We start from the raw sequence: 26,469 nt of genomic DNA, 5'->3' as shown, positions 1-26,469 counted from the left end.
TACACAATTTGTATGTAATTCATTAAAGACACTTCTCTAGGGTAGAGACAATCACAAGAAAAATTACTCTGTACATGGATAAATTTGTATTCAAAGTGTAGTGCACTGTCTATATTGTAATGAAAAATTTTAGCCTTCTTCCTGAGGGAAAAGTCAAAGCAGAACTTAAACAGCAGCACATTAAAAGCTGGGTATTTCACAATGGAAAAGCATTACTGCACATTACGGGGGCATGCTCCCCAGGGAAATGACAGCTTGGATGCATGGCAGGAACAGAGGGGCTCTGTGGACACTTTTAACCCTTTGCAGCAGGGAGCTCTACACCTCTTCAGCAACCATTTAAGTGGCATTCCAGAGAGGGAGACAACTGGCAGCTCTGCTTACTTGCAGTTTGCCTCAGAGGTGCCCAAACCCGTGGGGCACGCTTGGAATTCTGACATACACAGGAAACAGCCAGATCAGCCTTAACCACTGAATCCCTGGGGCTGGAAAAGACCTCCAGGATCACTGAGTCCAACCATGCTCCAGCCCTTCAATGTCCTTTTGCCTGAGGGACCCAGAACTGGACACAGCACTCGAGGGGCCTCAGCAGCGCCAACACTGAGATTTTAACACCTACGGGTCTCCCAAAACTTTTATGTGCTTAAAAAAATCTAATTATTACTGGTAACTTAGAAAGATCAGAGCAATTTATTTTTGTCGAATGTGACTGAAGATTAATGGACACAATCAGAAATAATTTGGTGAAGATTTATCAAACACACAAAAGCAAAATTTGTTGTTAAGCGAAGCAAACACGATAAAAGAGCAAGTTCCATGAATGAACAGCAACGAGACACAACTCATTAACCAAATGCCCGTGAATATTTCACACCTCAGAGACCTACTGATATAACCAGTACACCCAAGAAAAGGATAAACAGAGATTAACTGTAATAATTTCTGTCTGCTTTACAACTGCATTTTCTGCCAAAGCACAGCAGAGGCAGAAGTGAGATCTTTGTCCTGTGTTATTAAATATAACAACCAGGCCGGAGTTTGGACTTCTCTCCTGTGCTCAGTCCCTACTGCTTTATCCATTTCATACTACCACACCTGCTGGATGAGCGTTTCCCAGCTCAAACTGAAAGGCTCTCCTGGGGTTTTGCCTCTGTTCCTGAGGTGCATGTCCAGGTTAAAGAGCCTGAGAGCTTCAGGGCTCTGTGCTGTGGCCAGTTTTCCAAAGGTGGGGAGACTGTGCTGCATGACCTTGTGATGGTGCTCACAGGGGTCCCAGGATGAGGGAAGAGACGAGGATCTGACTCCATGGTTCAGAAGGCTGATTGATTATTTTATGATATATATTATATTAAACTATACTAAAAGAATAGAAGAAAGGATTTCATCACAAGGCTGGCTAAGAATAGAAAAGGAAGGAATGATAACAAAGGCTTGTGTCTTGGACAGAGTGTGAGCCAGCTGGGCTGTGATTGGCCATTAATTAGAAACAACCACACAAGACCAATCGCAGATCCACCTGTTGCATCCACAGCAGCAGATAATCATTGTTTACATTTTGTTCCTGAAGCTTCTTGGCTTCTGAGGAGAAAAAATCCTAAAGGAAGGCTTTTTCAGAAAATACCATGGCCACAGGACCTTCCCCAGGTCCTTCTGCCTTCTGAGAGCACAGGTTTCCCAGCCAGGATAGCCAAGCCTCTACCTCGGGGTACTTTAGACAAGCCCCCAGAGAAGCCTGCTGCAGCCCAGGTGCCCCCAGGGAGCCCGCAGGGGAAGGCCAGCCCTCACCTCGGGTGGCTGCGTCCAGGGCACAGCCACAGCCCGTGGCTCCCCCGCCGATGACGAGCACGTCGAACTCCCCGCGGCACTGCAGCGCCACGAGCTGCTGCTCCCTCGTGGGGAGATGCTCCTTCCTCGCCGGAACAGCTTCTGCAGCCTGCACCTGCACCAAGGCACCCTGCAAAGGTGGAACACGGCCCATGAGGCCCCGGCTGTGTTCTGCACACACACCTGCGGGGACACACACCCCCAAACACAGCCCCTTCTACAGCCACAAAGGTAAACTCACTTCTTCCCAGCCACTGCCCCCACTTTTAACAGTCATATTGTATTAAACACTGAGGAGCAAACAGTACCAAAAGCATAAAATGCTACCACACCTCTACTTCACCTTGCCCACCTCAATGTAACACTGCACTCAAGTGTTACTACCTGTATTCATTACTTCTGGGAACTCTCAAATGTAACAGGATGCTGTTATTATTTTAATAAACACTACAAAGGAAGCATTTTAATAAACAGACACATGGCTGGGCTCTGGGCTCTCCACCAAAAAATTCACCACAGCAAAGGACGCAGAGCTGAGGGTACATTTTACATGTCATGCAGTGAATTAATCCAAGCTCAAGTTTAATGAGGTTCAGGGGTGGTGTGACTGTCAAACGTAGTGCCCTGAAACACCAAAGAAACTCTGATTTCACCTCCTTTTTGAGAAACTTCTAAGCAATGCAGTTGATGTCCTACAGCATGTTAAAATACAGCTTTAAAGTGACAAAGCTCAACAACGTGGCAGCTTCCAGACAAGTTCCCATTTTCCTGGAATGGCCCTGGGGATCTCTTTGGGCTGATATTCCCAGAGCCAATGCTGCTGTCTGTGCAGTGACCAGGGGAGAGAAGGGCTGATGCTCAGTCACCTACCAGGGACCGTGGCTCAAGCGGGAAGGGTTTGAGCAGTCTCTGAAGGCTCTCTGCTCTTAACATCAACTTAAACTGACTTCTAAACGTTTCCAGACTTTCCTGAAAATTATAAACACTTTGAACACCAGAAAAACCTGTTTAACCCTAATTTAAGACCTAATTTAGGTGCAGTCTCCAGGCCAAATGGCAGACTTAACTATGCAGAATAGCTTCTGCCCAGATCTCCCAGACAGGAAAGAGCAGACTAATAAAAATTCAAGTGACAAACCACAGAAACTCCTTTCCAGCCAAGCACAAAAAGCCTCAGTTCAGATTATATGGTGCATGCAGCCTAAATATTTTTGTTCAGAATTATTTGCTCATTCCTCGGCAGTATCATGATTTAAATGCATTAGTTCTGTGTCCCTCTCTCTGCTATGGAGCTGAAAATAAAATCTAAAAACTAGTAGCCATGACTCAAGGAAGTGCATACTCCAAGGATAATTAATGGGCAGGTTCATCCTGCAGTCAGGGATGATATTGACTGTAATGCAAGCAGCTGATGAAAATCCCTCAGGACAGCAGCAGCCACCGTCACTGCCCCTGTGGTACAATGCAGTCCCTGGGGACAGGGGGGCTGGACACAGACTCCTCCACTCCATGCTGAGCATCTACTGAGGTGCTGGAGCTGCTGCAGGGCTGCAGCCCCTCTGCTCTGGGGCCAGGCTGGCAGAGCTGGGAATGAATGCTCCCCTGCAGAAGGGAAGGCTCCAGGCAGAGCTCAGAGCCCCTCCAGGGCCCAAAGGGTCTCAGGAGAGCTGGAGAGCGACTGGGGATAAGAAATAAAAAATAAGATTTATAAGAAATCCTGTTTTTTCCCAAGTGCAGTGATCCCTGTGGGATCAGCTCTGTCCCCCAGCCCATGCAGGGCACCCAGGAGCTGCAGTGCCCAGCTGTGCCCAGCTGCAAAGGCAGCAAACTCTGCTCACAGGCACAGCAGCCCTCACACAGAGCCCTCAAACACCGCCTGCAGCTCCTGAGGCACCCCGGGGCTGGGAGGACAGCTGGATCCTGATGGGCTTGGTGCTGACACACTGACATGTGCCTGCTGGCACAGATCACTGCAGCAGGGACAAAGTTCGAGAGCTTCAAAGAAACTCAGCTGCCACGTTATTCTCCTGGGCACGGAATTCTGCCCATCCCCACGTCCTCCTGCCTCTTGCCTTGCTCTCTCAGCGGCCCTGTCGGCTCCAGCACTGCCATAAAACTTTTATATCCCCCAAGTACAATAAAAGCATATAACAGAATCCCAGAAGGACTTGGCTTGGAAGGGACCTTAAAGGCCACCCTGGCACTGCCAGACAGCAGTGACAAGCAGGAAATTGGGAACACTAAAAACACCCTATCTTGCATGGGTTTTGGCTGATCAAGCTCAGTGACACGTGATCAACTTCCACGAGCTCTGGAGAAGGAAAATCCCCACCTCCAAATTTACTGTGCACTACATTTCCTGAGAAATTTCCAAGCATGCTACTCAACTTCAGGAAAATAACAGAACAGCAGAAAAGAGAGATTTGGAGTTCCAGAAATACTGGCATCAGGTGGGTTTGACTCCATGTCTAGGTTTGCTTTTAAACCCATTATTTACAACAAATGGCTCCTAGCAGAGCCCAGAGCAGAGTCCCCAGCATCCAGCCCCTGGTATAGCCAGAGTGTGGAGATTAGCCCTGGAATATAAGCAGAGTGATTAGTACTAGGAATTGATATAGATATGATGCATCTTGCTGTCAATTAAATGGGGAAGTGAAGAAAAGCTGCACACAGGGATTCCATCTGCAGTAACGTGATTAGTTTGGCAGTGAACAAGTGTGTTTACTGAAATAAGCAATTGCTGTTTATATCTACAATTTCTCAGGCAAGAGTTCCCTGAATGGTTTTGATTACGCTCTTAGTGAGAGGAATTTAGTTTGGCAGTTTGAATTTAATCATCAAGTTATAAAGTGATCTAGTAATCCATAATCCAGTGCTCTCGTTAATTTGCTACTGTAAATCTCCAGGTAGGTTTGCAGAGTCAAATTCATCATCCTTATTCATTTACACAAAAAAATACAGTAATTAGAACTCCCCAAAGCAGGCCCTGATGCACTATCATATTATCACACTATTGGATTCACCTTGCTGAGCAATTCCTACTGACCAACAACACACTCACACACCAGGAAGAGCAGGGTTGGGAAAGGACAGCAGAATCCTGCAACTCCAAACCAAAGCACTGCCTTTCCCCTCAGTGATCACGAGGGGAGAGGGGAAGGAAAAGCCACCAGTGGTCTCCAGTTGAACCTGGCATGTCCAAGAACACCCCATCTCACACCTGGCACCAGCCTGCTGAGGCTGATGCATTAAATAAAGGCCCAAAACCAGAACGTAGCAATGCAGTCAGGAAGGAGGAGGGTCTGTGTCCAGCTCTGTGTCCCCACCAGTGCTGGAAGTGCTGGTGAAGCAGCCAGCAAAGGCTCACTGTGCCACCTGGGCCGTGCAGGTGTCTGAGTGTTCGAGGCCAAATCACAGAACTCCAGAATGGCTGGGGTGGGAAGGGACCTTAAAGCTCATCCAGTGCCATGGCAGGGACATCTCCCACTGTCCAGGGTGCTCCAAGCCCTGTCCAGCCTGGCCTGGGGCACCTCCAGGGATGGGCTTTAAGGTTCCTTCCAATCCCTACTGTTCTGGGATTCGGTGACCCAATTCCAGTTGCATAGATGTGACCCAAAATGCCAGCAGATGTGTGTGTACAGAAAAATTAGCTGGGATAAAAGCACGAGTGGCTCTGTGATTTTGACTCCATGATCATGCTCTGTAAAACCCTGGGGTTTAATCTGTCTCTGAGTAGCCATCCATCCCCAGAAAAGGAAGAATTCCCTGAATTCTGGAGTGCTGCAGACAACATGCAACAAGTGAGCTCTCCAGGTGACTTTTCCCTTCCAGCTCCTCTTATTTAGCAGTCCTAAAAGCTGCAGCTGCAATTTCTAACAGTAATGAAGCCAGGCTGTAAAACCCTGGGATAGAGACTCTGCAGAGAACATTTCCAGCTTGGAGCAAGGCAGGCAGCACGATGGGGAGCTCACTTGAAATGCTGGGGTTTATTTTCTGCAACAGTATCTGAAGCCATAAGAATCCTGCCTTATCCACTTCCCAGCCTGGCTCCCCAGACATGACTCATCTCATTCCCAGCTGCTCCTCCTCCTCCCCATAGAAACAGCCAGAAAAGGGATTTAAAGACCATTGTGGATGTGGGGTCATGGTGGCCTTGGCAGTGTTGGGGGAATGGTTGGACTGGGAGTCTCAGAGGAACCTGCCAGCCCTAGCAAGTCCATGGGGCAATGGTGAAGAAAGGAGCTCAAGAGCACAGGCACTCCAGCCCTGCTGGGAGGAGCAGATATCCAGGGAAATCTGTGTTCTCCAGCAGCAGGATGCAGTGCACAGACTGACATGGGATGTGCTGCTTTAGCTTTAGCTGGTGGCTCCAGCACCAGCCTGTCCTGCTGGGGGAGCTGACCCTGGCCATGCCCCTCAGCTGGGGCACAGCCCTGCAGGGACCCCAGGGCTGGGCTGTGCCCACCAGAGGCAGCAGGAGCCTGCCCTACCCCTGCCCTGGCACACATCCTGTCCCCAGCCCTAGGAACCCAGCGAGAGCTGGCACCAGCGCTGCGCTGAGCCTGGGATGTTCACAGGTAGTGCTGGTGGTTTCAATTCCACCTTCTCAGCTTGAAAACACTGTGCAGACAGTACTTTTCCTTCAGTCAGGTCTTTTCCACCCCTGCTGCAACTAAGTAAAGCCCCCAGTGGCAGCCAAAGGTCATTTTTTAAAACTAATTGTACAAGCCTGACATATGCTGTGACAGATTTTAAGTTTCCTATTTTATCAAAAATTGTAATTAATACTTACGTGTTTGTTTCTATGCTGAGAAAATTGAGAGAGGCCAAAAACTGTTGCTATGGCACCTCCTCCAATGAGAGCAGTTCCTTTCACTGCCTTCTGAAATGCCATTTTTTACTGGAAGAAAAGAAGATAAAAATTAATTGGCAGTTTTACCATGTCAGGATCTGGTACACGCAGAATAAACCATTTGAAGAAACTAATAACAATGTTGTGACAAGTTGAAATTTAGGGTAGCAATATCTTAATTAGAGATTTTCACTGCAATATTAGTAACTTCTAAACAAAGTCCAGACAGAGGCAAGCCAGAGTGCTCTGGTGTCTGCTGAGGAAGCTGAAGGATGAAAGAGTATTTAGATCAGAGTAGACAGACACACCCACAGCGACCCTGAGTGTGACAGGCACTGCCAATCCCACGGAAAGGCAGACCAGGACCAGCCTGTCTGCAGTGACAGTGCCACCAGCCCTCACCCCAACAGCAAAGCGGACGTGATGAGCTCCTCACCACCTCCTGCAGCTGCCTGCCCATCCCATCCCATCCCAGCCCTGCTCAGTCCCTGCTGCCGTGCAGGCAGAGCTGCCCAGAGCCAGCCCGTCCTACCCGGGCTGCAGCAGGAGCAGGGCCCGCAGCGAGAAGCAGCAGCACGCACAGGGACAGCGCTGAGTGGCACTTTGCACCCAGCTCAGAGGGCTTGAAACCAGCCCTATGTGGGTCAGGCAAATTCTTAATAGACCCAGTGTTCGGGTCCTGAATGACAAACGTGCACGGGGCTGACCGGAATGCTAAGCAGGCCCAGCCTGCACTGTCCTCCCCAGCATGTGGGGCTGGAGCGTGTCAGGGACAGCATACCTCCCACCTGGGAATCCCATCAGCACCCCGTGCACCCCGTGCCCCCCTGGACTGGCCGCACTCCCCAGCAGTGCCCAGACAGTGATTTAGCACCAACAGGGCTCAAAGCAGGGCCAGACTGTGTGTGCAGCCCTGTGCCAGCCCTGCAGCACCAGCGCTCTCACCAGGCGCGGGGAGCAGCCCTGGGCCAGCAGCAGGGAGCCAGCTCCCCATGCCAGGCTGGGCATGGAAACATGTTCCCAGGCTGGAATGCCTCAAAGGAAGGAATCCCTGGCTGGGAGGGTGGGCAGCCCTGGCACAGGTACCCAGAGCAGCTGTGGCTGCCCCTGGATCCCTGGAGTGTCCCAGTCCAGGTAAGACATTGGGGCTTGGAGCACCTGGGACAGGGGAAGGTGTCCCTGCCCACGGAACAAGAGGAGTTCTGAAGTCCCTCCCAAGGCAAAGCTTGACCTAATTCCCTGAGCATTTGCCTGCAGCAGCACACTGAGCGTGGGGGAAATCCCCCACACCATTTCTGGGGCAGGCATTCGATGCAGAGCTGCTGTGTGTACAAACTGTGTAAGGGATCGTGTACAGAAGGCCAAGACTTGCGGCTTCCCACAGGTTTTTCCAAAGAGGAGCATTTATGCTCTTGGAGACTTCCACCATGACTGCCTTTCCTGCATCATATTTCCATTTACTTCTTACCATGGCTGCAAAAAAAAGATCAGCTTCATCTTTCCTTTGTGCCATGACAGGGAGTGAAAGAGAAAAGTGACAGACAAACCCCAGCAAAGAAAGCTCCTGGGAGGGAAGTTACTGTGGACATCTGGCCTCAAACACTACAGCACCTCTGTGAAAACAGAGAGGAAGACTATGCACAGTCACAAAGTTGGATCACAAGGTGGAATCCAGGAGAGCATAGGAACTGGAAGAGCAGCGGGAATATCCAGGAGAGCACAGGAGTTGAGGAGCAGCTGGAACGTCCAGGAGGGCACAGGAGGAGAGCACAGGAGTTGAAGAGCAGCTGGAACAGTCCCGTGGCCATCCCCACACTGAAGGAGCTCAGGCAGGCGTCGCTCCCACCCATCCGCTGCCATGGCACACAGACGGTGACAGGAGCACTGCACACCCCAGCCAGCACTGCGGGACACACACCTGTGCCCGAGGCTGCCAGGAGGCAGGAATGACAGCTCTGCTGCCCAAGGAAGGCTGGTGGCAGTACTGCAGTGGTTCCACACCCCTCATGCAGCAGCAAAGGAGTCTCTGAGAGCCTGGAGCCCTCCAAGCGCCTGTGCCAGAACACAAAATCCAGGGAGCTGAAAAGGAACAAATCAGCATCTTCCAAGGAGCCGTGGCACACATCTGCAGAGATGCTGGCTGGCAGGAAGACAAAGGGAAGCGCGCCCTTTCCGTGCTGTATGAGCTCAGGAGGAAGGGTGATGGCTGAAGCACAATCCCTGCTCAGAACCAGGGTTCCTGCAAGCGCAGACACCACTCAGCCCTGCTTCTCGTCCCCTGCCTTGGACCTCTCCTGAGACTTCATTTGGGACACCAGGGACACACCTGCCAGTTCCAGCATTCCTTTCCATGGAATTTGCACAAGGTACACTAACCACTGACTAAGAAGCTCAGTGATTGTCACCTGAGCCCAGCCAGGTACAGCTGTTCCAGCTGAAGTGACATTAGACATGCCACGGGGCGCAGCTTTCCCACTTTCATCTCTAGCACCCAGAAAGGACTCGATGGCCCTGTGCAGAGGATTTCTGGCCTCAGGGCTCCCCACTCCTTGCCTGGCCCCTGGGCATGTTGCATTAGCTCTCCTCAGAGCTGGGAGCCGATTACAGGCAATTCTCCTGAGAAAGGAACTCTCCCAGCAGACCAGCTGCTCAAATTGCCACATCAATCTTGCTCACCATCCCTAAGAGAAGCTTATCCAGGAGAGAAAGGAAAATAGGCCTTAGCATAAGCCACTCTAGCACAAAGCCAGACAGGCATTCCAGCCAGACGGTGCTTGTACACCTGGAACAGCTCAATTGCATCCCAGGAAACACGAGCCCGCATTGCTGAGGATGTGTTTGGATGAGGCTGGGTGAGCTCAGGGCACTGCAGGTGGGCAGAGCCCGGGCACCGCTGGCACCAGGCTGCCCCGGGCTCTGCCAGGGCACAGCACAGCTCTGGTTCTTCCCAAAGGAACGGCTCTGCAGGCAGCAAATGGCTCACAAGACCTCCTCTGGAGAGGATGACCTGAACACTGCCTGGTGGCCCCAAGCCACAGGGAAAGGAGAGGCTCTGAACAGACGCTGGTGGGCTTCCCCCAGCTCTGTCCCAGACGGCTGAGGAAGGCTGCTGCCAGCACTGGGCAGGATCCACCCCAGTGCAGATGAAAGGGGAAGGAATGCAGCCCATGTGGTTCCTACAGAGGCTGTACCAGGGAAGAGCCCACGCTCATAAATCCCTCCTCTTCTGGGAGCAGGTACTGAAACCTGCCTCTCTTCAAGCTGAGATCAATAGCTTGTGACAGAAATGGGATTTTACTTTAATGAAAATTATAATAGCAACCAGCATGAGAAGCACTACAGTCAGAAATGTCATCTTTCCATCACGTAAATATTCTGAATCACCTTTAAAAGCAGCTCAGAGTGTTTCAGTGCTGTCAGTGCCATCTGACACAGTAAATCTGCATGTTAAGCCTTACCCTTGATTTCAATAGAAGCCATAAATGGCACCTTTGGACCCATGGCCTCACCTGGAGGGTGGGCTGAGGTCCCTGACAGGCTCTAGAACAAGCTGTGGCAGGAGCAGGAGCCCCTGGCTGGCGTGGGAAGAGCCAGGAGCACGTCACAAGGAGTAGCTACTGCATAGAGTGATCTGTCCAAGGAGTTCAATATCCCCAGGGAACAGTTCCCAGGAACAGCTGAGCACTGGTGAAGATTCAGAGGGACATGAGCTCAAACTGCTATTAAAGGATTCATGATAAGAAGAAATAGACTTTAAACTTGAAAGGACACAAAGGGGCGGGGAGAGCAGTCTACAGAAAATGGAAACTACACAAAAGATTTATCAGCACAAGTTCCTGCTTTCAATTTCCAAAAGTTAATACAAACCCTAGTCACAGTAGGAAGTCCTTGGTGCATTCCTTACCCATCAGTCACACTCACTTGGACTACAGCAGCATGGAACAGCCACTTGCAGAGAAGTGTCCCACTCCAGACCCAGGCTGGTGAGCAGCTCCCCGCCTCGGTGAGGTGCCCAGGGGACCCTCCCCAGGTATCCGACCCTGGACCTGCTGTGTCAAAGGCAAGGGCTCCACTTTGGCAGTCAATGCACTCCTGACACTGCTCCAACCCCAAAACCCCACAAGGCACCACTTACAGCCTGGGTTTTAAAGAAGGGATCTCAACAGCCATCCTCAGCAGATGCCTCTGCACAGCGCGTCCCACATGACAAACCTCTGCCACCCGCAGCCCTCACCAGGCTGGCACAGCTCCTGGGAGCGGCTTGCCTTCCTCACTTCCCGTAATGCCCGGCCCGGCCAGCTGCCAGACTATTGTCTGGATGTTCCTGGGACTTGTGCAACCCACTCCCACCTGAGGCAGCCGGGGGCTAAAATGGGAGCACCACAACCGCCAGCGCTTCTCTGCTTGGGTTCAGGGCTGGGTCTGAGCACCCATGGCCAAAGCTGGGGCAAAGAATGAAAGGAGTGAGGGAAGGGGAGTGGCAGGGAGCTCAGCCCCAGGGCCAGGAGGATGAAGCAGGATGGGTACTGCAGCAGAAGCAGGGGGACAGATGGATGGAGGCCGCAGAGCTGTGCTGCAGCAGCGTGAGCTGCCCCGCGCTGCCATCAGACAGGCTCCGAGACACACAGCCCGGGAAACTGGGAGGAGAAACCCAATCTGTTCTGTTGGATAGCCGTGTGCCTTACGAGGCCATTACCATGGAATCCGGGCGCTTCGCATTCCATTGCAAACGAACACGTCTAATAAAGTGAGTCACTCCATGCAGGGCTTAAAAATAGAAAACTTATAATCATCTCCACTACGGTTTGCATAACCTGCCATTGGCGCAGGAGCATTGTCTAATTCCTTCCTTCCCAAAGCTCCTCAGGTGAGTTTGGGACAATGAGAGGAGCAGACTGACGTCCCTCGGGCTGAGCTGAGTCCTGCTCTGCTCCTGCCTCTCCAAAGAGCTGCAGTCCTACCCTCGGCTGCCTGCAGCCCAGCTCTCATCCCTCTCAGGACTACTCAAGGTGGCCACGGCGGCCTAGCAGCAAGGCCAGCAAGTTCAATTCTGACTGCGGGTACTTTCAGCCTTTAAAGCCCTACTGGTCTGTTACACGCAGTTTCAGGGTGTGCCAATGCAGGAAGCGGCCAACTAACCAGAAAAGGGGATGTAACCAGAAAAGAGCCCAATTAGCACCCTCTTAACCAGGTCATCTAGCAAGCTGTCTCTCGTGTGCCTTTGAGAAGCTGGGAGTGGTTAATGTTACACGGGATGTCAGAGCAACTGAAGTAGCTGGAAAGGAACTGATTAAAGCTTTACCCAAGCCAAGCAAGGCAGATGTCTGGTGAGGCACAGCCCAAACACCCCAAGGAAGGGTTCCAGAGGGTCCCACCAGGGCTGACACAGCACGGCCACAGCCACCCTCCAGAGCCTGCCCTGGAGCCTCCCCGGTCACTCTGGGCTCTCAAAAACAAGGTAGACATTGCAATTGAAGTCATTATCCGAGACCACTTCTCCAGCCAAGCACAGGAACACAGCCTGCGATACCCATCCAGCTCACAGGGTCAGCCCACAGCCATGTAAGATCCTGCATGCAGGATTTAAACCCCCAACCCCCCTGGCCACCCTGTGCCATAAGTGGAAGCCAAGCAGCACTTCACCATATGGGGAAAGTCCTTCCCACGCTCCAGCACAGGCAACCAGCTCGGCTCCCATGCCCAAAAGTGGCTGTAGCACTTGTCAGGCACAAAAATAAAGGAGAAACAAAGCAGAAAATAGGTATCCTATCCTCATTCCTCCTCTTGGTCCTACTGCTTCCAACTGCTTCATCTGCCTTCTGTAGTCAGACACCAAGATATTCCCACCCTGCTTTAGATGACGGAACCACTGCTGTGAACTCTGTCCCACAAGGAACAAACTTTTTTAGCTCCTCTTTCTGTCATCTGGTGTTCCGATTTTAGCCTAACCACTTCTTTTTCTGCTGCTTCATAACCCTCCCACTTACAGATGATGAGCGGAGAAGTCCTCTGTGTAAATCCCTCTTGGAATTTCAATAGCAATAGTCTTGCCACAGACAGTAGCAGGTCTCTGGGAATGAGGCAACACTGCAGACAGGGACGGCTGTAATCCCAAAAATTGTATCTAAAAACTAACAGGAATACAAAGAAATTCCAATGTCAACAGGTATTTTGAGCTTTCCCAGCATACACACACCACAATATATTTATCAAGTTCTAGATGAAAGTATTTCAATTCCCTCCTGTCCCATGGGAAGGAGCGGGAAGCCTGGTCTCCAGCCTGATCACTGACTAATGTGTGCAGGATGATTTCCATACTTTTGTGTTCTTGTGCCAATGTTGTTTTAACTTAAACTTCTCACGCAGTCATTCTTGCTTTCACTGTTGGTGGGGGTTAATATCAGCCATCAACCACGCACACAGCACAATGACTGTGAGCCAATAACTGCCACTAGAAAGAAATGCGCTTGTCAGATACAGTTAATTTATAGCTGTTTCCCCTTTTTTTTATATATTCTTCATTCCCCTCATTTTTAATGTGGATATTGGAATAGACAGTCTGCCAGTTCAACTTGATCCCAAGGCTGGCACTTTATCCATGCTCTTCCTTCCGCTCCCTAGCCAAAGAGCGAAGCAGCAAGGGTTAGAAAAGAAGGTGTTTGCTTTTTACAAGACTGGACATATACCTGCACACACAATCAGGAACCTGCTCAAAAAATAGCTACTAACTAGGTGAATACTTAGGTGTGGCAAGGAAGTAGCCTAGTTTTATATCCTGGGATACAGATTGAGACCTGATAGCACATGCAAATCAAATCCTGGAGGAGGGGCCTGCGTTCAGAATCGCTCTGAAATCAGAACCAACGCTTCGTTTGAGAAGCTTTGCAAAGCAAATAAAAACAACCCAGTCCAAGACTTTGGACTCCATCCACAGGATCTGGCTGTGATTCGGGGTGAGTTCACCTGGAAACCCCTGGAGACAGAGCTACACGCTGGCTCGGGAACCTGGCCCAGAGAGAGCCTTTTAGGGATATGGAATGTTTCCAAAATCAATACTGTGATGTTGTGGAAGAGCTCTGATTACAAACTGTCTGTTACTTACGTAACAAAAGCTATTTCCTAAAGTGAAGCTTTTTGGAAGAAATGGGCTGCATCTACATTAGAGCTAATTAGTGGAGCTCTAGAGCCCAACAGCTGCTGCTGCAAACAGCTCTGTGGTCTCTGTGCCCTGCAGTGTTTACCCCAAGTGGCTCCAGTGATCCACAAGCACCCATGGAGCAGTGGAAGTGCAGGAATCCTTCCTTCCTTAAAGGGTGATCTACTTCTGTCCCACTTGCTTCAGCTTTCTTTCTGCACCCTTTAATTTTTATTTCACAGGATCCCCAGGATTACTGAGGTTGGGAAAAGCCCTCCCAGCCCATGGAGTCCCAGCTGTGCCCATGCCCAGAGCCCCGAGTGCCACCTCCAGAATTCCTGGGACACCTCCAGGGATGGGCACTGCAAACCTCCCTGGGCAGTTCCAATCCCTGAGCCCCCTTTCCATGGGGAAATTCCTGCTGTGCCCACCCTGAGCTGCCCTGGGCCAGCCTGAGGCCGTTCCCTCTGCTCCTGTCCCTGTTCCCTGGAGCAGAGCCCAGCCTGTTCCCGTTTCCCACCTTGGCCGTGGTGTCCCTTGCCCAGCAGGTCCCAGGAGGGTGGCAGGGACAGGGATCAGCACCCTGGTGCTCCCAGGAGCACACCCATCATGGCACAGCTAATCCCTGCAAAGACCCAGCTGCCAACTACAGCCACCAGGCCAAGAACATGCAGTGGCTTGGTTAATCTGTACAGCCAGGCTGGCAGAGCTCTGGCTGAGACTGAGGGTACCCAGCCCATAAAAAGGCAAAATAACTCCCCGGGTCCCATTTGCCAGCACACAAACAAGCACCAGCACAAGGAAGATGTTGCCTAACTGAGCTACTTGCAAATGCCAAGCCCTGTCTTAAAACCATCAGCTGCGAGTGGAAGGTGAAAGTCACAACTGCAGACTGACAGCAGAAAACCCACATTTCTTTCAAATGTTTGCTAAAGCTTGCAGAGACTTGTGTGGAGACAAAGCAGGCAGCAGCAAGGAACCTGCAGGAGCTGTCCTTTGGAAAACTGCTCTGCATGAATGGCCTCTGCACTGACCACAGCCTGCCAGCTTCCGAAATTCCTGTCAGGGACAGCCAGCAGGCAGAGATGGTTCTCTAGAGAAAATACTACATTATGCAGCAAAGTCTAGCTCACAACGTTGTTATTATTACTGTGCTCCTGTGCACACACATAATTAAGCAAAACAAAGTGTAAATCCATATATATACACAACCAAAGTAATGCTACCAGTTAGATACAAGGGGTGTGAATCATTTTTTATGCACACTTGTGCCTACTCAAAACTTCCATCCAACTTCAGACTAAGTAAGCTCCGAATGCCTAATGTTAAAATGAATAATATTCTGGTTATTGCTATTGAAGGGGCAATACTGGACTTTGCTTTACATATTAACACAGAAAGATCCTGAACTATCAGACCAAGTCTTTACTGGCTAATCAGTCACTGCTCATCACTGAAAATTCCTGAAGAACTGTAACCAAGAATAAGCGAGGAAAAGAAAAGAAGGAAAGGAGCAGGGAATAGAAGAAAATATAAATTCTTTGGAGAGGAGGAGAGCCCTTGCTTCCTAGCAGGTGAAAGGAGCTGCTCTCAGCACACCTGTACTACCTGCTCACCAGAGGAAGTCAAGGAGGGAGTAAATCTGGCTGCTTTGGAGCCCAAGCTCTCCACACACCCATTTACACCTTTTCCTGTAGAATCAGGCTTACAAATATTTACTGACTGCTTAACAGAGGTAAGAACTCAGAGAAGTTTAGGACACCAAGCAATGGTCCCATGAGTACATTCAGCGGAAGTAATAACTTACTTTCATTTTACAAAGTTCAGTGTAATTACAGCTGTGCTATTTTTTATCAAGAACTCTGGGGTTTTTTTATAATGGGAGATATTATTTCTACCAGCTCCATCCAAGAAAAAAAATAGTTAATGAGCTCGGCAACCTCCTTATTTATTATATATAGATACCTACAGGCACACAGCAGCTGTCCTGGACAGGGAGACACAGAGGCTGGACCTCTTGTTGTGGGACATTCTTAGGGACGACCCACACCCAGGACAGCTGCCAGGGGCTCTGCACCACTTCTGTAAACTGCCACACTCTCCCTTTTTTTTGGTATTTTCTTTTTCCCATCCAAAAGCTTAAATAAAACAGGGGGAGGAGGCGGAGCACTTGGTAGTGAAAACTGCTGTGTAAGATCATAGAATGATGGAATGGTTTAGGTTGGAAGGGACCTTTAAAGCCCATCCCATCCCACCCTTGCCATGGCAGGGACACCTTCCCCTGTCCCAGGTGCTCCCAGCCCCAGTGCCCAGCCTGGTCTGGGGCACTGCCAGGGATCCAGGGCAGCTGCTCTGGGCACCCTGTGCCAGGGCTGCCCACCCTCACAGGAAGGATTTCTTCCCAATATCCCATCCACCCGTGCTGTTCTTGAGCCTTCCACAGGGAACAGTAAAATCCCAGAATGGTTCGGGTGGGAAGGAACCTTAAAAATGCTCCGGTCCCACCCTGCCATGGCAGGGACACCTTCCCCTGCCCCAGGTGCTCCCAGCCCCAGTGCCCCGCCTGGCCTTAGGCGCTGCCAGGGATCCAGGGCAGCTGCTCTGGGCAGCAGGGCAGGATGTGGAGGAGAGGCAGGCAGGATGCGTTCGACACGCGTTTATAATAAAAGCACTGCGGTGTTCAAGGCGCTCCACCCGCGCGTCCGGGCCGGCCCCGCTCCCTCATCCCGCCCGCCGCGGCTCGGACCCCGCTGAGCCAGACCCGAGAGGCACTTACTGCGGAGCGCCGGGAGCCCGCGTCCCTCTGCGGGCTGCTCGCCGGCCGCGGGAGGAGATCAGCGAGGGCGGCTCTCTCCCTGCCCGCCCTCCGCCTGCAGCAGCCAGCCGGGCTCCCCCGAGCTCCGCCTCGAACACCGCCGGCGCCTCCCCGCCCTGCTTCCCGCCCGGGGCCGCGGCTGCCCCGCCAAGGCCGCGGGAGCGCCGCCGCTGCGGCCTGGGCCCGCGGGGAGGGGCCCGCTGCGGCCTCCTCATCCCCGGCCTTGCGTGATGGGGGTCGCCGCCCATGGCGGCCCCTCCCCGGGGCCGCGCCCGTGGCGGTACCGGAGGCGGTACCGGAGGCCTGCGGCCCACGCGTGGGGCCTGGCTCCACGGCCCGCGCAGCTGATCGTAGTCTTCAGCTGTCGGGTGTCATTTCCAGTCAATAAACAACTGCAAGGATTGGATTTCGTGAGTTCTGCAAAGTCAGTGATATTCAGTCTCTGGTGATGGGAGCAGTGTTTATCCCAGGAACATTAATGCTCTTAAAAGGGGCTAAGATCTCTAGTGGCAGCCGGAATTAGTAGACACTCCAGCTTAGAAGCTGTCAACTGAAGAGAAAGAATTGAAAATAAAAGGGAAAAGACCAGGCAATGATTCATTGTTTTCTAAGGATATGGTTTTAGGGCGTGTGGTGTTTGGAGCACAAAGGAAGAATAATTGGGATACAAATAAAATTAAATTTTTAAAAAAGTATTGTTATGTTTGTCCAATTATCCCATCATAAAAAAAAACCCAAATGATATTAGAGGTAGTAGCAATTTTAATTGAATAGTTTAGAAAATGTATAAAATTGGATACACTTGAAATATTGACAATATAATTTGATTAAAATAAGGGATAATTTGGTTCAAATAATAGTGCATAAGCAAAAGATAACCGCAGGGTATGGAGTGCAGGGCTCTTGGACCCCGGCCACCTCACGTACGAGCTTGCCAAGTGAAGATTCCCCCCTTATAAGCCAGGTGTCGATGTCATCTCCTCCCATTTTCAATTCATCGCACTTCTACCTCCGCCCTCATCACCGCCTTTACCGCGCACGCTCCAGCATTCTTTTGGTGGTCGCACCAGTCTTTGGGGGTCGTCACTGATGAAGGCCTCTCTTCCTTGATGTCCTTTAATTCACCTTTGGGTTACACATGCGCACCAAGCCAGTGCAATGTAAGCCAAAACTAACATATTACTACATCTAAGCATCAAAGCAATAAATCTCTTATAGCTGGCATTTTCCTGGGACCCAACCAGATTTTCCCTTCTTTCTGTTAATTTTTAGTAACTGTTATCTCTTGCTTTTCCTCCTGTCCTTGAACATCTGCAGGGAGGGGGGGTGGAGCCCCTCCTCTCCCTTTCTTTTTTGGCATTTCAACTTTTACCTGTTTTATTATTTCCAAATCTTAATTACTGTATCAATATTGATTACTGCCTCAATTTTATCAGCACGAATCATACCTATTTACCACAGTATTAAAATGCTTTTTTTTGGCAAATAATTTCAGCATGACCCAACACACAAGTTCTGGATGTGGATGCCTACCCCGTCTATGTGTTCCAAGATGGCACTAGGTGTTGTTTCATCCATCTCTAACAAATCTTCGTTAGAGCTAGGAGAATGCCCTTTCCTCCCACCCCTCAAAGTGGTTGTCTGCCCACATGTAGCTGCACTGTGTTCATGTATGACAAATTTTGGTTGATAGAGGGCAGTTTATGAGTGCAAAATGTATCTATGACTGGTTTCCAAGTGAGCATTTTCTGCACCCTAGCACTGCTGTGTCTCATCAGCTTTTTCCAACCTGCAAAATCTTGAAGGGGGTAGAAAATGAGAGTGTTGTACTACTCTCCTCATAAAGGGAATGTGAAAACTTCATAAGAATCACATTTCCTGAGCAATTTCACTTTCTAGGGGAGGCTCTCCCCACCTTCACAGTGCAGCCACCAATAAACAGGGATGGGCTGCTCTCTCCCCTACTTTAGGCTTCTGTTCAACTACTACAGTCTTTTTATCTTAGTTACTGATTGTTTAACATTGGGCTTCATGAGTTCGAAGAGTGAAAGAGTTTTACAAGGTTAAGTAAAAAAATGAGATGCCTGAAAGTATTGCAAAATTCATCCCTCTCAAGTCTGTTTTTTATTTAATGCCTGGATGAAAATATTACCTCCAGAGTAGCTCTCCGTGCGTGTGGCTTGGTCCCCGGGACACCTGCCAAGACAGGAATTTCAGATGCCCGAAATCATGTGCTCAGCAGGTGTAAATTGTGTGCAGGGAGAGTTCACCTTTTGTCCTCAACCCCAGAGGCAGTTTCTCTTCATTAGCAAGGGAAGATGGGGAAAAAGATCATCATCGTTTCCTGACTGCATGCCAAAGTTATGTATCATAAGAAGAAAATCTGTTCATACGTTCACAAATATGTTTTCTGCTAATCTGTCTTGAGGAAAATGTCTTTGTGAGGAGCAAGGGTGGTGACAGTTGCAGGAGAGCTGAGACAAAGGGACAGAAAGAGATGCAGAATTCGTCTGCTGGGATTTTTCCAGCAGGATCCAGGGTAGGTCCTGCCGATGGGAAATGCAAGTGCCTGGTGGTGGCTGTGGTTAGGTGTGAAATCATTCCCATCTCGGCCCGGGGGTGTCGGGTGTCACTGCGGGTACAGCCCATGGCTTTCCCCGTGCTCAGCTTACCGCCCAGCAGCGTGTGCTGCTGCTGCTGCTGCTGCTGCTGCTGCTGCTGCTGCTGCTGCTGCTGCTGCTGCTGCTGCTCAGGTGTTCCCCCTGCCCTGCAGCAGAGAAATCCAGCGCTCTGAGGGAGAGAAAGGGGCTGGTTTGTCTGTTATGGTGTGTTATCACTGTAATTATGTCTGATTGTTGGCTGTCCCATCGAGATCCCGCACCAGGGCTCAGCCGCAGAAACAAATGCAGAAATTGCAGCTTTAAAAGAAGAAGGTCACGGGTCACGTTATTGGTGGCAGAACAAACACCGTAATTAATTGGCCTCTCCCTGCAATGGCAGCACAGGAGGGAATGGAGGGAAGGGATGTGGAGCATCCGTGTTTTTCTGGGGCAAATGGCCCAGCTAGGTCTGATGGACAACATGAATTCATTGGTAAAGAAAAGAAGAAGGACTGTACCTTTTAGAAAGCAAGACTGCTTGGACTAGTCAAGAGTAGTTATTTTCTCTTTAAACGTTTAAGGAGCTTTGTTGTGGCAGGAAATATGAAAAGAAAAACCTATTAAATTTATTTTCTGTACATGTGCTGGAGTGAGAAACTGTATTCAGCAAAAGCAAGGCAAAAGGCTCTTCAGAATTTGTGCTGTATTATTTTTTTCTCTCAGACAATGACAGATGAAAACCAACCCTGGTGACTGTACATGTCTGCTGTTTATCCAGGTATTTTCTCCATTGAATTGATTAGGAAAAGCTTACAAAACCTGTTCAAAGACATATACAGTGACTTTTGAAAATTCCCAGCCTGGTATCCCGTAATGAATAAATCCAGGATTTGAGTCTCCTGTTTGCTTCCAATGCCCATTTCCCTGGCATTGCCTGCCTGATGGCTTTCCTTTGGGACACTTTAGGCAGGATCTGGGATGAACAGTTTCAGGGTGTTCATGCATTTAGAAAGAACTTACAGATTGCCAACAACATCATCAATAATTGTGCTGGGAAAAGTTATTTTAAATAACCACATGTATCATTGTCAATTTGGTTTCAGTGACCTTTTGTGATCCAGAACGATTCCATTGAAAAAGAAAGGATATTGGAAAATCCCTGAGAGGCTGGTATCTGGAGCAATCAGCATTCCTGGATGGGAGTGGCAGGGATATCTCGCCCCATTTTCCCTCAGCACCATTTTGACCACGCCAGCCGTCCTGTACCTTCCCCGGAATTTCAGATTATGCTTTTTCATCTCCTGAAATATTTCTCCCTGCAGATTTAAATAATTAATTGGGACGTGCCTGGTGGGTCTTGAGCTAAACTTCAGAGAGGCAGCAGATATGTGTGACCAAGTGACCTTTTGCTGTCCTGCTCGTCCCCGCGCGCTCGCTGTGCTCAAAGGGACGCTGTCAAAATTGCTAGGCCTTAAAACTTTAACCCGCACTGACAAGTTGTTCTACATTATAAGTCTCCCCTAAAAGATTACCAGGATTGTTTTGTTTGTTTTGTTCCAACCATCTTTGCTGAGGGCTCCACAGTACAGATTCATTTGTCCTTTTGGGTAGGTGGATATTTTTAAATGCCCAGCTTATTCCGTGACCTGTTAAAATCGAGTTGATGTGCATGTGCTCCACTCAGCGGAGAACTCACCGGGGATGGAGCAATTTCTCTGCACTGCGGAAGAGGAGACAGGAACACGCTTGGGAAACCTCTATGGAGAGGCTTTGAGAAGCCATTTTGCAAGGCCTCTTGTTATCTTCAGTGCTTTGGAAGTCTTGACTGGGCTTGCCTGGTGTGTGACTTAGTGAAACACCAGCTGGTTCTTACACAGAGGTTTGCTGTCTTTCGTGGTGCTCTGATTTACTCATTGGGCTTTGTTTCTAAGATCTCCATTTACAGAATCACAGAATCCCCGAGGTTGGAAAACCCTCCAAGACCACCAAATCCCAGCTGTGCCTGATGCCTGCCTTGTCCCCAGCCCAGAGCCCTGAGTGCCACCTCCAGAATTCCTGGGACACCTCCAGGGATGGGCACTGCAAACCTCCCTGGGCAGTTCCAATGCCTGAGCCCCCTTTCCATGGGGAAATTCCTGCTGTGCCCACCCTGAGCTGCCCTGGGCCAGCCTGAGGCCGTTCCCTCTGCTCCTGTCCCTGTTCCCTGGGAGCAGAGCCCGACCCCCCCGGCTGTGCCCTCCTGGCAGGGAATTCCAGAGAGGGAAAAGATCCCTGGGGATCCTCCTTTGCTCCAGGTGAGCCCCTGCCCGGCTCCCTCAGCTGCTCCTTCAGGCTGTCCATGGTTTCATACAGCTCCATGTGAGGACGTGGACCAGAGCCAGCAGTACAGGTACAGCTGTGCCATCACACTTCCCATTTTCATGTGCCAGGACAAAGATCAGTGCAACACCCATTTTATATGAGCTGACTGCACAGTCCCTCCACGAGACAGGGAAGCACATGTCCAAGGCAGCAGGCAGGAGGGAAGCAATGATACCCACTGCCACACCCCAGGTAAGCCACACCTGCACTTTTAGGCTTGATTTGAGCGGATTTACCACTGCCTGTCAACCCAACCTTGTTCCTGTCACAGTGCACCAGCTGAACTTGGGGAGAGAGGCTGCAGGTGGCCCTGAGCTGCAGCATCCTCCTCCGAGGGGCACAGCAGAAACACCTGAAGCTCCTGGGCTCTGCTCTGTCAGGCCTCAGCCAGAAGCAGGGACACCTCCCACTGTCCCAGGTGCTCCAGCCCCAATGTCCAGCCTGGCCTGGGATACTGCCAGGGATCCAGGGGCAGCCCCAGCTGCTCTGGGCACCCTGTGCCAGGGAAGGATTTATTCCACATATCAACCTAAATTTCCCCTCTGTCGGTGTGGAGCCATTCCCCGTTGCCCTCCCTGCAGCTCCTGGTGAAGGGTCCCTCTCTGGCTCTGCTGCACACCCCTTCAGACACTGGAAGGGGCTGTGAGGTGTCCCTCGGGGTTTAGGGTTAGGGGTTGGGGTGTCCCCAGAGCCTGCTCCCCTCCAGGCTGACCAGGCCCAGTGTCTCAGGCTCACAGGGAGCTCCACTCCCCTCACCAGCTCTGTAACCTGCTCTGGGCTTGCTGCAACACTGCTGTGTCCATGGGGGCACACGGAACAGATCCCTCTGCGCTGCAGCTTGGCAGGGAATGTCCTCCCAGCCATTGTGACAACTAAGGCAAGGAACCCCTTGCAATTCCTTGTTCTGTTGGAGTAGGGTTCTGATTCCTACTCAGCTGAACTGACCCTGTGAGATTTTCAGCAGTTCTGAGGCTCTGGAGCACCATTTCTCATATTGCAGGTCTGGATTTCTGCCCCGTTCAGCACCCTCCTACTCCCAGTCAGCTCTGAGGGAAGCCAAATGTGAGCCTGGCTCACACAGCTTGGGAACGGGTTCCTAGAGCATGTTCTGGGGTGACATTTGGGCCCCAGGGAGGCCTGGGAGTCACCACACTCCTCCTGGTGACACAATTCCCTGCAGGACGTCAGCCAACACTCCCAGATGTTCTGAGCGTTTGCAGAACAGTCCAAGGGACATGAGAAACTGCTCTGTGAGCTGTTAGAGTGCAAGGACAGGTCCCATTTGTGCTCTGGGAACAGGTAGCACAAAGTCTGTCACTGTGGGACCCTCTGTGCAATGATCTCCAGGCTGTGGCACAGACAGCACGTTCTGCTCTGCCTGCCCCACAGAGCAGAGGGGCACCTGGGGACAGGGATCAGAGGTGCCCTGCCAGCGCTGAGTGACCCCTTGGACCCGGTGATCTCACAGGGCTTCTCCAGCCTCAGCCAGCCCCGCTTCTTTGGCCCCGTGCCCCTCTCCGAGGGCACGCTGCTGCTCCCAGCTGGCTGGGCACACACGTTGCCAGGTGTCCCTGCCTGGCAGAGCCCCAGCTCACCAGCAATGAGAGGAGGTGGAGAACAAAAGTAGGGGAAACCTCTGTCTGGCTGACTCCCAGACACAGTAAAACAGGGAATTAGGGCTTCTCAATATGAATATCTTTTACCTGAGTGCCTGGGGGGTTTTGGTCCTGGGCTTGTCTGAGAAAACAGTTTTGCTAGGCTGACTAATCCAACCGTAAGCCACAGCCTAAGTGATAATTATTACTTACAGTTTTTATTATTGCCTTCTGGCAGCGGAAGCTGAGAAGGAAAGGGAGCTGTGCTGGGTTGTACCTTGTGGTGTCCATGCACATCCAAACACAGGACACTGAACATGATCCGCAGTGCCAGAAGGTTGAACCAGAAAACACCTGCTTGCTTCTGACCTGTGCTGAGGTGAATGATTGTAGCTGTTCCTCCTGCCCGGGCTGTGTTCTCCAGCACTTTTGTACGTAAATCTCCATGTTCCCTTGACGTGAAGCACTCGTTGCAGCCTTTCCTTGGACTCTGGCTCATGTGTGGCCCTTTGTGGGAGCGTGTCCAAGGCAAATTGATCGTTTATTTTGGGACACAGCATGGCCATGCCACAGCACAATCTGGGACTCACTGCTGATATCACCACACACAGGCACAGTGTGCTGAAATGTCATCACCTGGCAAGTCACAGAGACCATCATGAGCACACTCTGATGACTCCTTTGTGGGTCACCTGAGCCTCTGAGCCCTTAACTGTTGGCATCCCCTGGCAAAGTCCTTCCAGGATGGAAACGGAACAAAAATATGCATTTGTGACTTGATCTGAAAGCTTTTAAATGTAAAGAATGATCACAGCACCATTTAGGTTGGAGAAGACCTTTAAGATTGACTCCAACCATAGTGCTTGGGGTAAAGAATCTTGGAAACCTTCACCTGTAATCTCCTGAAGTTCTTCCATTAAATCACTCCTTGCTTATTAGTTTATCCCTGATACAAACAGAATGCTTAGAAATGAAAGAAGTTTTCAAGGAATATGCTGAGAAAAAAAAAAGTTTTTAAAATGATCACAGAAATAATGATTAGTGACATCTTGCATCTGTGAGAGATGAACAAGACCAACAGCCAGGCCAGACTCTGTGGTGTGTATGATTGGTGCATTATACACTTTCCCGGGTTTTTTTTAATCCTTTACAGGAACAATGTATAACGGCTAGTGCTGACTTTTTAAAAACTTTTTCCCCCCTGGAAATGATGGCTGAGAAGAGCTGCGTGAGGCTGAGAAACAGAATGAAGCAAGTGGGTGTGATGCCATCGGTGCCACCGGCACCGTTGGTGAGCTGGTTCAGCCAGGGGCGGGGAGCAGTAGTCGAGCGCGCATTGGTGGTTCAGTGGTAGAATTCTCGCCTGCCACGCGGGAGGCCCGGGTTCGATTCCCGGCCAATGCAACTTCCGTTTTGCCGGCGGAGGAGCCGCCGCGTTTTGCGGCCGCCGCGCTTTCATTTTCCCCGCGGGGTTCCCGGGCGGGAGGAAGCGGCACCGGGACAGCCGGACCGGGCTGGGCCGTGCCGGAGGCGCGGGGCTGGCTTTGCCCGGCGGAACTAGCGGCCGCGCGGGGAAATGGAAAAAAAAAAAAAAGGAAATTAAAAAAGAAACACGCCTGGAGATGCCGGGGATTGAACCCGGGACCTCACACATGCGAAGCGCGCGCTCTACCACTGAGCTACATCCCCGGCTGTGATGGTTTTGCGCCGGGCGCCCCCAAATGGAGCGCGAGCCGCGGCCTGTGCCGTCCCCGTCCTGCCCCGTTCCGTCCCCACACAACTCCCTCTGCCGGCACCGCGCTCGGGACACGGCAACGGAGCCCCGCCGGCGGCAGCGGGACACGGGCACCGAGCGGGACACGGCCATGGAGCCCCGGCAGCGGGACACGGAGCCCTGAGGGCAGCAGCGGCCCGTCCGTGTGCGGGGAGCCGCAGGCAGAGCCCCGGGCCTGGGGCAGCCCGCGGTGCTGATCCCCCAGGGGGACAGGACCCGGCGGGTTTGGAGCCCTGGTGCTGGCGGAGCGGAGCCCAAACACGTTCTTCCGATGCGGAGACCCAGCAGAGCCAGCGCCGTCCATTGCCTTTACCGGAGCTGCGCGGTGCCCGCCGGTGTCAGAACCCAAACCCCATTTCCATGGCAGCGCTGCGTGCCCTCGGTGCAGCCCAGCCAGCCCACAGCTCACAGCCGGGGGGTGTGAAACCCTAAATGCCATCCCATGCGGGTGTGCAGCCCAGCCGCCCCACAGCTCACAGCCTGGGGGGTGTGAAACCCTAAATGCCATCCCATCTGGGTGTGCAGCCCAGCCGCCCCACAGCTCACAGCCGGGGGGTGTGAAACCCTAAATGCCATCCCATGCGGGTGTGCAGCCCAGCCGCCCCACAGCTCACAGCCTGGGGGTGTGAAACCCTAAATGCCATCCCATGCGGGTGTGCAGCCCAGCCGCCCCACAGCTCACAGCCGGGGGTGTGAAACCCTAAATGCCATCCCATGCGGGTGTGCAGCCCAGCCGCCCCACAGCTCACAGCCTGGGGGTTTGAAAGCCCAAATCTCATCCCATGAATTAGCCCAACCCCCCACAGCTCACAGCCTGGGGGTGTGAAACCTAACCCATCCCATGCGCACAGCCCACAGCTCACAGCCGGGGGTGTGTAAACCCTAAATGCCATCCCATGCGGGTGTGCAGCCCAGCCGCCCCACAGCTCACAGCCGGGGGGTGTGAAACCCTAAATCTCATCCCATGCGGGTGTGCAGCCCAGCTGCCCCACAGCTCACAGCCGGGGGGTGTGAAACCCTAAATGCCATCCCATGCGGGTGTGCAGCCCAGCCGCCCCACAGCTCACAGCCTGGGGGGTGTGAAACCCTAAATCTCATCCCATGCGGGTGTGCAGCCCAGCCGCCCCACAGCTCACAGCCGGGGGGTGTGAAACCCTAAATGCCGTCCCATCCACCCTGCCATGGCAGGGACACCTTCCTCTGCCCCAGGTGCTCCCAGCCCCAGTGTCCGGCCTGGCCTGGGGCACTGCCAGGGATCCAGGGCAGCCAAGCTGCTCTGTGCCAGGGCCTCACCTACCTAACAGGGGAGAATACTCGATACTATATTTAATTTATTAAATAAATTAATTTAATTGAATCTCCCACAAGCAGCAATACCACTCCCTCAGGGCCCTTCCCCCCCAGCCATTCCCATTTTGACATCCATAACCTGTCAGAAAACAGCACTTATGGCTTGACTTTCTTCCAGCCAGATTTTAAGAAGCTGCTTTCTGGGAGTTACTGGATCTGGTTT

At 51.5% G+C, this 26,469-nt stretch overlaps 1 protein-coding gene and 2 non-coding genes across 5 annotated transcripts in view; 1 reads left to right on the top strand and 2 right to left on the bottom strand.

Annotated features, from left to right (window-relative positions):
- The window catches only part of GPD2 (glycerol-3-phosphate dehydrogenase 2), a 47,946-nt gene extending 31,188 nt beyond the window's left edge, over positions 1-16,758 (bottom strand). For 2 of the 3 annotated variants that reach the window (XM_030952740.1, XM_030952742.1), the window contains exons 1-3: positions 16,588-16,758; positions 6,617-6,724; positions 1,786-1,954 (exon numbers count right to left, since the gene is read on the bottom strand). In XM_030952740.1, coding sequence (XP_030808600.1) covers positions 1,786-1,954; positions 6,617-6,718 — 271 coding nt within the window. In that variant the 5' untranslated portion in view covers positions 6,719-6,724; positions 16,588-16,758. Of the gene's footprint in view, positions 1-1,785; positions 1,955-6,616; positions 6,725-12,663; positions 12,755-16,587 lie in introns of those variants that run through there. The other variant, XM_030952743.1, reaches the window with a different exon arrangement.
- A 7,757-nt stretch (positions 16,759-24,515) lies between these two features.
- On the top strand, positions 24,516-24,586 carry TRNAG-GCC. Its single transcript has one exon. It is a non-coding gene; the product is annotated as a tRNA-Gly (tRNA).
- Positions 24,587-24,799: 213 nt separating this feature from the next.
- TRNAA-CGC lies at positions 24,800-24,871 on the bottom strand. Its single transcript has one exon. It is a non-coding gene; the product is annotated as a tRNA-Ala (tRNA).
- Positions 24,872-26,469: the final 1,598 nt, after the last annotated feature.

Source organism: Camarhynchus parvulus, chromosome 7, assembly GCF_901933205.1.
Source record: "Camarhynchus parvulus chromosome 7, STF_HiC, whole genome shotgun sequence".
Taxonomy (NCBI): domain Eukaryota; kingdom Metazoa; phylum Chordata; class Aves; order Passeriformes; family Thraupidae; genus Camarhynchus; species Camarhynchus parvulus.
This window is presented reverse-complemented; position numbering and strand designations above follow the sequence as displayed.